This window comes from Haplochromis burtoni, unplaced genomic scaffold, assembly GCF_018398535.1.
Source record: "Haplochromis burtoni strain Fernald_Lab_line unplaced genomic scaffold, NCSU_Asbu1 Contig_5, whole genome shotgun sequence".
Taxonomy (NCBI): Eukaryota; Metazoa; Chordata; class Actinopteri; order Cichliformes; family Cichlidae; genus Haplochromis; species Haplochromis burtoni.
In genome coordinates, this window is record NW_024582366.1 from 1,612,050 (window position 1) to 1,623,788 (window position 11,739).

Below are 11,739 nucleotides of genomic sequence, written 5' to 3' on the forward strand. Positions count from 1 at the left end.
AAGCACTTTGGCGACAGTGGGAAGGAAAAACTCCCTTTTAACAGGAAGAAACCTCCAGCAGAACCAGGCTCAGGGAGGGGCGGGGCCATCTGCTGCGACCGGTTGGGGAGGGGCAAGGAAAACAGGATAAAGACATGCTGTGGAAGAGAGCCAGAGGTTAATCACAAGTACAATTCAGTACAGAGAGGTCTGTTAAACATAGAGGGTGAGGAAGACACATCCAGTGCATCATGGGAATCCCCCAGCAGCATTAGGCTGGGCTCACACTGTGCTCTTTTTGGCCCATTTTGAGCCGATTTTTCAGTCGTGCGACCGTTTTGGGGGTCGTCCCGAGTTTGGCCTTAATCGTGTGTCGTGCATCGTCTACATAACGAGGGTAACGAGAAGCGATTAAAACCTCACGACCAGCTCCCGATCATCAATCGTTTGCTCGCAAGAAAACCAAACCTGTTTGAAATCCTGCCGGTCGTCCTGAGGGTGTCACCGCAGCGTCTCACACTGCCCACGCACAAACGCAGAAATGAGAGCGAAAAGATGGAGTCGAACGGCGGTGCGGTGTGTGATCTGGACACACGCGATGGAGGCACAAACTTCTCACCCCTGCGAGTCAATCGTACAGTTTGAGCAGGAGCTGAATAACGTGACTGAAAGAAATCGCACAGTGTATGCCCAGCTTATTGCAGCATGGAGGATTCAGGGTCACCTGAGTAGGCCATCAGCCTACTAAAAGGATACTGAAGAAACCCGTCGAAATCGTGTTATTCTTCATCACTGCTGCTGCTGGACTCATTTGAACATCTCCGAAGTTTGCAAACAGGCAAGTATTCCTCTTCTTCCTCAAAGTCCTCTCGGGAACGCTTCCTCGAGCCTCCAGCTTCATGGTTGTCAAGCTCTTCGTGTGCATCTTCAAAAAGTCCATCACTGCTGCTCTCAGAGTGGTCGTACACAGTTGAGCTGGTCCCCGAATCAGAGTTTGCAAGCCTGGATTTTTTGCTATTACGCTCTTCTTCGTCTACATCTTCCTCTCTGGACCTTTTCGTGGATCCACCAGGCTGCGGTTCTTCTTCTGTTACCTGCTGAGGACAGCCCTCGCTATCAGTGTCACAAGCAGAGAAGGTCAGAGTCATCATCGCTCCATCTCATTCTTTTGTTTGGTCCCAAATCTCTTCATCCCTCTCTCTAGACCTCTTCCTGGAACACCTGGCTGAGGTCCTCTTCTGGGATGTACTGGGACATCCATGCGGCTTCAAATGCCTCCTCATTTTCAATGCCACCAACATGAAATGACACACAGCATTTGATCCCGTGCTGTTCATGTTGTCACATTGGCATTATTGTCCCTCACATGATATTTTGAACGTCGTCGTCGATCATCTTGCCGATCGTCGTCGCATTGTCGTCGTCATTGTCGTCATCGTCGTCATCATCGTACTCATCAAATAATTGTTCCATAATACTGCTATTAGCTCATTCAGATCACAAAAATATCATGAGAGAAATAAGATCGTCTCGGAAGCCATTAGCAGGTTCCCATGCGGTCTGATCTCCATTTGGGAACCTTTGTGGGTTAACCTGTTGGCCTGCAAGATCATTAAATCTTTTAATTAACATCCATAACTATCTGCTGAAAATCTGTTTTTCATCAATTTCAAGACTGAGTACATGTGCTTACCGTTTTGGTTATTTTGTGGTCCGTCTCCACTTGCACTCATTTTGACTACAAGGAACACAAAACAACAATGATCACTAAACCTCAACCCAGAATGTTCAGAGAATTTGCTTTTTTGGTGATGACTTTAGGCTGCGTCCAAACGTACACGGCTATGTTTGAAAACGGACGTTTTTCCTTTTTCGTTTAAAAAAAAAAAAAATCCAGTCCACATGTGCAGTTTTGAAAAAATATCTCCTTCCACATCTAAACGCTAAAAACAAAGTGAAACGCTGTCAAGAACACGCCAAATCTTAACCGTGTGGAAATGTTGGCCAATCAGAAGTCTAGAAGCCTGGGTGGGAAAACCTCATAAAACCTTACGTACTTCTGAGAAGTTTTTGTCTTTTTCTGGAAAAGCAGCTAATTCTGTGTTACTTTCACGTGCCTTCATCGTTTCAAATGTTAATAACTAAAGACAGCTTTTTGGCTGGAACAGACTCACAACTTTGGAATGGACAAAATGCATACAGCATACATAAATGTAATTTCTTTAAATTACATTTATTCCAAACTGACGTCAGGATTTGGGTTGGGAGAGCGTCTGTGTTGAATGTAGAAGCCACGTCTGATGCCTCTGTGTTTCTAAATGGAGGCACAGTATCTGTGTGTGTAGATGTAAGTGTGTCAAAACTGCAGATACTAAGAGTAACAGACACAGTATGTTGTCTACATCCGCCATTGTAGAAACTGATCTCATGTAAACACTAACGTGGCCACAGCGTCAACAGCGGCGCACACTTTTGACATTGCCTGAGTAAATGTCCGTTTTCCTCGTCCACACCTAAACACAAAAACGTCGTTTTCAAAAATCTCCACCCTGGCAGGAGTTTTTAAAAATCTCACCTTTCAGTGACTCAATCTGCTGTTTAGGTGTGGACAAAGGCCCAAATGCAGAGACAAAGCTGCGCTTTCAGAAACAGCCGTGTACATGTGGACGCAGCCTCAGGTTCTCAGAAATTCTAATAGTTTGTGTGAGAACAAAATGGTCGGGCATTGTACAGCTACAAGCATTTCACCCCCATGTCATACTGTGTATGGTTGTGTGTGTGTGACAAATAAAATTTGAATTTGAAAACTTAAGTCTTCTCTATTTTCCTAAATTAAGAAAATAATCGTGTTAAAAAGAGCTTCTGTCACTCAGATATGATTAAGAACATTTTCTCATTTATGTATAATTTGTCAAATATTACATCAGCTGACAAATAGTTAAGTCTTCATTTGTTTTCCTGAATAATAGATCCACATCATCCTCTCTATGATGGAAAATATAGTCTAGTCTTGCACAATGTAAAGTACATAAATACTGTCCTAGCAGGCAGGAAAATCAGGCTTTATATTGAAGTAAATGATCTTAAGTTTGTAAAGTGAAATTTGAGCTTACTTGAGTTCTTGGTAAATTACAGAGCAGTTAATCCTCAGGGAAACGTCGAAATGTCACTAAATAGTGGTCTGCTTTCATACGGTTGCAGTGTCTCTTCAGTTTTGTGTTCATATGCTGATGTTTTCATTCAAAACATGCTTAAATCCCTAACTTTTCCCTGGAGGCATCGCTATGGCAACAAAACAACATGTTCCAAACAAAAACAACCAAGCTGTTTGCAGAGCTTAATATTGAACATGTCTTTGTTATAAACTTTATTTGTACAAATCTGTGATGTTGATGTGCACAACGTGGGATTTAGACCTCGGAGGGTTAATCAACAAATCACGAAAAATTAGCTTTAAATTTGTGTTCATGACGGTGCAGATTTCTGACATTTTGTGTACTTTAAGCATTTAACAGTTTGACTGTTTTCTAATAAAAACTGTGTGAAACTCAAGTTAGACCTGTGTTTGTAAATGAACCGCCCCATGTTGTGTAGCTTTCTGGATTTTATACTTATTGGGCTACATATTAATTTATTATACAGGCTGTGTGTTGATAGGAGTTATGGGGGTAGTTCAGCTTTACCACTAGGGGGCTGTCTAACCAAATTGTGAGACAAATGCAGAGACAAAGCTGCGCTTTCAAAAATAGCCGTGTACATGTGCACGTAGGCTCAGTTTCTCAGAAATTCTAATAGTTTGTTTGAAAGGTATTACACAAAGCATTACCGTCTATTATGGTGTGGTGTGCAATAAATAATTGAACTTACTTTCTCATCCTAAATGAACAAAATAATCTGAGAAATAATCGTGTTAAAAAGAGCTTCTGTCACTCTAAGATATGATTAAGAACATTTTCTAATTTATGTATCATTTGTCAAATATTACATCAGCTGACAAATAGTTAAGTCTTCATTTGTTTTCCTGAATAATAGATCCACATCATCCTCTCTATGATGGAAAATATAGTCTAGTCTTGCACAATGTAAAGTACATAAATACTGTCCTGGCAGCAGGAAAATCAGGCTTTATATATTTAAGTAAATGATCTTAGTTTATAAACGTGAAATTTGAGCTTACTTTGAGTTCTTGGTAGATTACACGAGCAGTTAATCCTCAGGGAAACGTCAAATGTCACTAAATAGTGGTCTGCTTTCATACGGTTGCAGTGTCTCTTCAGTTTTGTGTTCATATGCTGATGTTTTCATTCAAAACATGCTTAAATGCCTTGATCTTTTCCCTGGAGGCATCGCTATGGCAACAAAACAACAAGCTGTTTCCAGTGCTTAATATTTAACATGTCTTTGTTATAACTTTTATTTGTACAAATCTGTGATGTTGATGTGCACAACGTGGGATTTAGACCTCGGAGGGTTAATCAACAAATCACGAAAAATTAGGTTTAAATTTCTGTTCATGACGGTGCAGATTTCTGACATTTTGTGTACTTGAAGCATTTAACAATTTGATTGTTTTCTAATAAAAACTGTGTGAAACTCAAGTTAGACCTGTGTTTGTAAATGAACCGCCCCATGTTGTGTAGCTTTCTGGATTTTATACTTATTGGGCTACATATTAATTTACTATACAGGCTGTGTGTTGATAGGAGTTATGGGGGTAGTTCAGCTTTACCACTAGGGGGCTGTCTAACCAAATTGTGATATATACTGTGTTGTAGAAGCAGCGGCAGGTTATGTTTTACGTACATGGATGTGAGCCACGTTAAAATAAAGAAGCTTGCTAACTACTACGGATGTTTTATTGAAAACACGACATGGTACCAGGAGTGAACCAGTAAAGCAGGTCATCATGGACAGTGTTAAGCCACCAGATGCCGTCAACTGGAACGGAAATGTGGACTGTGAGTGGCGAACTTTTAAACAGCGGTTTATGCTATACCTGCAAGCTGTCGGCCTAGATAGTAAGCCTGATACACGGAAGATTGCACTGCTTCTTACCGTAGCAGGTCCACAAGCGGTGGAAGTATATAACACGTTTGTGTTCGCAACTGCAGAAGACAAAGAAAAGTTTGACGAAGTAGTGAGAAAGTTTGATGAACACTGTTCGCCCAAAAAGAATGAAACATTTGAGAGGTACGTCTTTCGGTCACGTATACAACAACCTTCAGAGAGTTTTGATACGTTTCTGACTGACCTCAAGTTAAAGGCAAGAACATGCAATTTTGGACAGCTGCAAGAATCTATGATAAGAGATCAGATCGTATTTGGAATAAAAGATATAAAGATAAGAGAGAGGCTTCTGAGAGAGGCGGATCTGACTTTAGCAAGTGCTGTGAAAGTATGTCATGCCAGCGAGCTCGCCATACAACATGCAAAAACCTTCAGCGGGTCGCCGAGGGAAACAGACACGGAAAGCACAGCTGTAGCTGCAGTTAATACACGGCAGGCAGGGCGCACGTACAAGAAAGAACAGAAAGAATCAAAAGACACTTTCTTGTGCAAAAGATGTGGCACAAAACATGGAAGGAAACAATGCCCAGCTTATGGTAAAATATGCAAAAAATGCAATGGACAAAACCATTTTGCCAAGCAATGTTTTTCAAAGAATAAACAAAAAGAAAGAGTACACACAGTAGAAGAAACTGCTCTCAGTGACACGTTTTTTGTGGGAATGGTAATGCAGCAAGATACACCCATGGACCAACCTGCAGTCAGTACAGTGAAGCAGGACAAATGGACAGAGATGTTACCAGTGAACGGAGCCCTGGTAACTTTCAAACTGGACACAGGAGCCAAGGCTAATCTGGTGAATGAGCTGGATGTGAAAGCGATGAAAACGAAACCACACATATTCCAAAATAACAGTTTACTCCAAGCATATAATGGAGAACCAATCAAAACCAAAGGTAAATGCAGGCTCAGGGTACAAGTAAAAGGAAAATATCACAGTCTGATGTTTATCATTGTGCCAGAGGGACATGAATCTCTGTTGGGAGATAAAGCATGTGAGAGACTCGGCCTAGTCAGACGGGTATACAGTATAAACAGCTCTGAGCCCAAAAGTGTGAAAGAAATCGTGGATCTGTACCCAGACATATTCAAGGGGTTTGGAGTCTTACCCTTCACCTACAAGATAAAGCTGAAAGAAGGAGCTCAGCCTGTGGTTCAGTGCACCTCGACGTGTTCCAGCTGCTCTTAAAGACAAGCTTAAAGAGGAACTAGAGCGGATGGAGGCACTGGAAGTTATAAGAAAAGTTGAAGAACCTACTGAATGGGTTAACTCCATGGTGTGCATTAAAAAACCAACCGGCGCTCTTAGAGTCTGCATGGATCCGAAAGACTTAAATGCTAACATACAAAGAGAGCATTACCAGATACCTACAAGAGAAGAAATAACAAGTGAAATGGCTGGTGCAAAATTTTTTAGCAAACTAGATGCGTCCCAAGGATTTTGGCAACTCAAGCTTCATGAGGACAGTACAAAATACTGCACGTTCAACACGCCATTTGGGCGTTACTGCTTCTTGAGAATGCCTTTTGGAATTTCTTCAGCTCCTGAGATATTCCACAGGACCATGGAGCATATGATCGAAGGAATCGAGGGAGTCAGAGTTTATATGGACGACATCATTTTGTGGGGATCCACACTACAGCAGCACAATGAGAGACTAGTAAAGGTTTTGGAAAGAGTGAAACGTTATGGACTTAAACTGAACAGAGCAAAATGTCAGTTTGGCGTGGGTGACATTACCTTTCTCGGTGACAAGCTGACAGCCGAAGGCATCGAGCCGGACAAGGAAAAGCTACGAGCTATACTGGAAATGCCACGTCCTGAAGATAAAAAAGGTGTGTTGAGAATCCTGGGAATGGTTAACTTTATTGGAAAATTCATCCCAAGCCTGGCGGCCAAAACAGTGCACCTGAGACAGCTTCTACACAATAGCTGCGAGTTCAGATGGAATAAAGAACTGGAAAACGAGTGGCAACAACTGAAAAAGACACTTACAACAGAGCCAGTTTTGGCGTATTTTGATCCAAAAAGAAAAACAAAAGTGTCAACAGATGCATCGAAGGCCGGGATCGGCGCAGTGTTGTTGCAGGCTTATGGAGACCACTGGAGGCCAGTGGCATATGCCTCAAGAGCAATGACAGAGACAGAATCTCGCTACGCCCAAATAGAAAAAGAGACATTGGGGCTAGTTTTTGGATTTGAAAAGTTCCACACCTATGTCTATGGTTTGCCAACATTTGTGGCAGAGACTGACCACAAGCCATTGATAGCCATAATCAAGAAAAACTTAAGTGAAATGTCTCCACGCATTCAAAGATTGATGATGAAGCTACAGCGCTATGATTTCAACTTGATCTACACACCAGGTAAACACATTGTGTTAGCAGATGCACTCTCTAGGGCCACAACCCCAAACAAAGAGCAAAGCTCCACAGAGATGGATGTAAATATACATGTAAACCTGGTAGCAGAGTCACTTCCTGTGTCAGACAGAAAATCACATAAGATCAAGGCTGAAACACAAAAGGACTCTAGTCTGCAAAGAGTTATAACACTGTTGAATGGGAAATGGCCAAGAGGTGAATGCAAAACATACTACAACATAAGAGCAGAACTAAGTGTTGTGAATGGGCTTCTGCTAAGACAAAACAGAGTAGTAATTCCACACTCACTGAGAGGAGACATCCTGAAAAGACTGCATGAGGGACATCTAGGCATAGAGAAATGCAAACGGAGAGCCAGAACAGCAGTCTATTGGCCAGGTATAAATGCAGACATTGAGCAAATGGTTTCAACTTGTGATACGTGTATCAAACACCAGGCCAAACAACCAAAAGAGCCTCTGACCATAACAGACATACCGGAGGAACCATGGCAGAAAGTCGGAACAGACATTTTCCACCTGGGAGGAAAAAACTACCTGCTGGTTATTGATTACTTGTCAAACTATCCAGAGATGGCATTATTGTCCAACATGTCAGCTACTTGTGTCATAACGCACATGAAATCAATATTTGCTAGACATGGGATACCACAGATTGTTCATAGTGACAATGGACCTTGCTATAGTTGTAGAGAATTCCAACTATTTGCTCAGGAATATGACTTTAAACATGTGACCTCAAGCCCCCTGCATCCACAGTCCAATGGGAAAGCAGAGAAAGGTGTGCACATTGTGAAACAGTTACTAAAGAAAGCACAAGATGGTAAGGCAGATCCTTATTTGGCACTACTGAGCTACAGAGCATCACCACTGGAGCATGGCAAGTCACCAGCAGAAATATTAATGGGAAGAAAACTACGGACCACTCTTCCTTACACAACAACCAGGAAACATAAACAAGTGAGAGACAAAATGAAACAGTTGCAGAAGAGACAAAAGGTCAACTTTGACAAGTCCTCAAAAAGTCTAAAACCACTCGCACCCAATGAAGCAGTCAGAGTGGAAGATGCAAACATCTGGGAAAAGAGAGCAACTGTACTGGAGGAGGTAAACCCAAGATCGTACAATGTGAAAACTGAAGATGGACTGATATTAAGGAGAAATCGGAGGAGTTTACTGTACACTCAAAAGACAATGGGACCATCGGAAGGACAGTGTGATGACAACAACACACCACCTGAACCAACAACACCCGTGAAGGACAGTGTGGAGCAAAGAGACCAGTCACCCATTGTCAGAAGATCAGCACGCTCTATCAAGCCACCTGATAGACTAAACCTTTAAGCATACATATATATATATGTATATGTTGGTGTATACATATATAGCTAGATATATATACATATATCAATAAGGAACTTTCTGCATTATTGTGTGTTCCGTAGTTTACACTGTCACAAGTGTTTGTGATGTTATTCAAGCTATGCAATGTTAGGTATGTTTCCACAGTGTTGTTCAGCAGATAACATCTAAAGAAAAGGGGATGTGTTGATAGGAGTTATGTGGGTAGTTCAGCTTTACCACTAGGGGGCTGTCTAACCAAATTGTGATATATACTGTGTTGCAGAAGCAGCGGCAGGTTATGTTTACGTACATGGATGTGAGCCACGTTAAAAATAAAGAAGCTTGCTAACTACTACGGATGTTTTATTGAAAACACGACAGGCTATACAGTAGATAAAATCTAACCTCACATGTTTTATGTAACTAAAGTGTTTAATCATGTGGGCTACAGACAGTAATCAAGTTATGGACTATATTGATATGAAAAACATGCATACTTAGTGCATTTGAATCATTTTAACCATATGTAACCACCTGCATGTCATGGTCCTGAAAAAAAAGGCTTTGTTTTCCCCTCCATTTGATTTCTTTGCCACCCTCATGCCGCCATAAGAAGATTTTTCTAGATCCGCCCCTGTCGAGACTTTCAACCCCAGGTAGGTCTCTGTCTGTCAGTGTCAGTGTCTTAACTTATTTTTTATTCCTTTATTTTATCTTATTTTTCTTTCTTTTTTTTGCCTGAGGAAATCCTACAGCATCGGCTTGTGCTTTGTGGAACTTCTTTTGTTGAAGATGGGTTTTTTATTTCGCTTGGTTTTATTGGCAATCCTGACGGTTGTTTGGAGTCAGTGCTACTCCCACACAATTACATACTCACGGGAGTTTCTTCTGGATCTTCGGTGGACAGGCCCGTCTTTGGACTCTTTTCACCCTCCAGTGTTTTCCAGCTCTGGATTATCCAGTAATCACAGGGGCACTTTTGTTTTTAACAGAGTCAAAGCAAGGAAGCGGGGTAAGAAGGGAGGCCTACGTCAGCGATTGCGGAAGCAAATACGGTACAACCGTATTCCTTTACCATCAATAATCCTGGCTAATGTGCAGTCTCTGAGGAGTAAATTAGATGAACTGCATTTGAATGTTGCACATTTACGTGACGTTGTCTGCGGATATATATCCTTTTGTAGAGACATGATTATTCCCTCAAAGGTTGTGAATTCTTTCCCTAATAACAAACCATGGTCCTCTAAAGTTCTTACGAGGCTGATTTACGAAAGGAATAAAGCTTTTACTGAAGGGAATACCTTGAAAGTCAGAGAAATTAGGAAGGAGATTAGATCAGAAATTAAAAAAGCTAAAATAAAATACAAGGATAAGGTAGAGGCGGAGATGGGTAGCAATAACTTAAGGGTGGCTTGGGCTGGCATGAAACACATGACTGGTCACTGTCTCAGTGACTGTAATAAGATAAGTCTCCCTGGTTTTAGTTCAGATTTTCAGTTAGCCAATGAGCTGAACAGATTTTATTCGAGATTTAATGATAACTATATTCCAAGGAATACACTTGATTCCTTAATAGAGAGCACCAGAGGCCCCCCAGTTTTGTTCTTTGATGAAAGAAGGGTGGGAAATCTTTTTAAAATGAGTAAGACTAATAAAAGTCCAGGTCCTGATAATATATGTGGCCAGGTGCTTAGAACATGCGCTGAGCAATTATGTGGTATTTTTTATCACATCTTTCTTTTATCTCTTCAGCAACAGAAGGTTCCAGAGGTATGGAAAAAATCAATTATTTCTCCAGTTGCTAAGACCACAAAACCTACATCATTAAATGATTTTAGGCCTGTTGCTCTTACATCTTTAGTGATGAAGTCCTTCGAAAAACTTGTCAGGAAGGAGATCCTGCAGCAAGTAGAGAAGCTGATAGATCCACTACAATTTGCATACAGGCCTTGTAGAGGTGTGGATGATGCAGTGGTCACTCTGTTGAACTTCCTTTATCGCCATCTTGATGGCGCCAAAGCTCATGCTCGGCTTTTATTTATCGATTTTTCTTCTGCTTTTAATACTATCCAGCCACATCTTTTAGTGGACAAGCTTCTTAACCAATTTAAACTTAATTTTAATCTCGTTGGTTGGATCTTAGACTTCTTAACTGATAGATCACAGTGTGTGAGAATAAACGGCTGTTTTTCCAAACAGCTGAACTCTTCCACTGGCTCACCACAAGGTTGTTGTCTCTCTCCTCTTTTGTATATTTTGTACACTAATGACTGTCGCAGCACACAGGCCAATAGGCATTTCATCAAATACGCAGATGACACAGTCATTGTAAGCCTCCTTCATGGTGAAGAGGATTCCCATGGGCCTGTTGTGGAGGAGTTTGTTTCATGGTGTGATCAGTCCTTCTTAATGATTAACACCTTGAAAACCAAGGACATGGTTATTGATTTCAGGAAGTCATCCCCTCATCCTGCGCTTACAGTGGTAAATGGTGCAGCCATTGAAATGGTGGATAGTTACAAGTACTTGGGGGTTGTTCTTGATAAGACCCTGTCCTTTGAGTCACATCTTGCTGCTACAGTGAAAAAGGCCCAACAAAGACTTTTTAAGGAGGTTGAGAGGTTTTAATGTTTCATCTGAAATGATGACTCTCTTTTATAAAAGTTTTATTGAATCTGTTTTAACTTTCTGTATCATTGCTTGGTACGGTAGTATGTCCATGGATAATAAGACCAGACTTAACAATCTGGTTAAAGTGGCGGGCAAGATTTCAGGGAGGTCTCAGGTCCAGCTTGTGGACTTTTATAACAGGCAGGTGCTGAGGAAGGCAACCTCTGTCCTGTTGTGTTCAGATCATCCTCTCTTTAACGATTTTCAACTGCTTCCATCAGGTCGTCGTTATAAAATGACTGCAGTGAAGACAAAGCGACACAAATTGTCGTTTGTACCTAGTGCTATTATCTTA

At 41.3% G+C, this 11,739-nt stretch overlaps 2 protein-coding genes and 1 long non-coding RNA gene across 3 annotated transcripts; 2 read left to right on the forward strand and 1 right to left on the reverse strand.

Annotated features, from left to right (window-relative positions):
- Positions 1-1,540: 1,540 nt before the first annotated feature.
- LOC121814782 lies at positions 1,541-3,248 on the reverse strand. The gene is made up of 3 exons (XR_006054565.1): positions 3,093-3,248; positions 1,673-1,717; positions 1,541-1,580 (listed from the first exon to the last, which is right to left on the reverse strand). It is a non-coding gene; the product is annotated as an uncharacterized LOC121814782 (long non-coding RNA).
- Positions 3,249-4,885: 1,637 nt separating this feature from the next.
- LOC121814780 lies at positions 4,886-6,235 on the forward strand. The gene is made up of 2 exons (XM_042222265.1): positions 4,886-5,482; positions 5,834-6,235. The coding sequence occupies exons 1-2, from the start codon at positions 4,886-4,888 to the stop codon at positions 6,233-6,235; spliced, it is 999 nt and encodes a 332-aa protein (XP_042078199.1).
- Positions 6,236-6,263: 28 nt separating this feature from the next.
- LOC121814777 (uncharacterized protein K02A2.6-like) lies at positions 6,264-9,066 on the forward strand. The gene has a single exon (XM_042222260.1). It carries the CDS (start codon positions 6,264-6,266, stop codon positions 8,772-8,774), a length of 2,511 nt encoding a protein of 836 aa, XP_042078194.1. The 3' UTR covers positions 8,775-9,066.
- Positions 9,067-11,739: the final 2,673 nt, after the last annotated feature.

Coding starts and splice junctions, on each gene's coding strand:
- LOC121814780 (XM_042222265.1), top strand. CDS start 4,886: ATGGACAGTGTTAAGCCACCAGATGCCGTCAACTGGAACGGAAATGTG. Junction 5,483..5,833: donor CTGCAGTTAATACACGGCAG/GCAGGGCGCACG, acceptor ACAGGAGCCAAG/GCTAATCTGGTGAATGAGCT.
- LOC121814777 (XM_042222260.1), top strand. CDS start 6,264: ATGGAGGCACTGGAAGTTATAAGAAAAGTTGAAGAACCTACTGAATGG.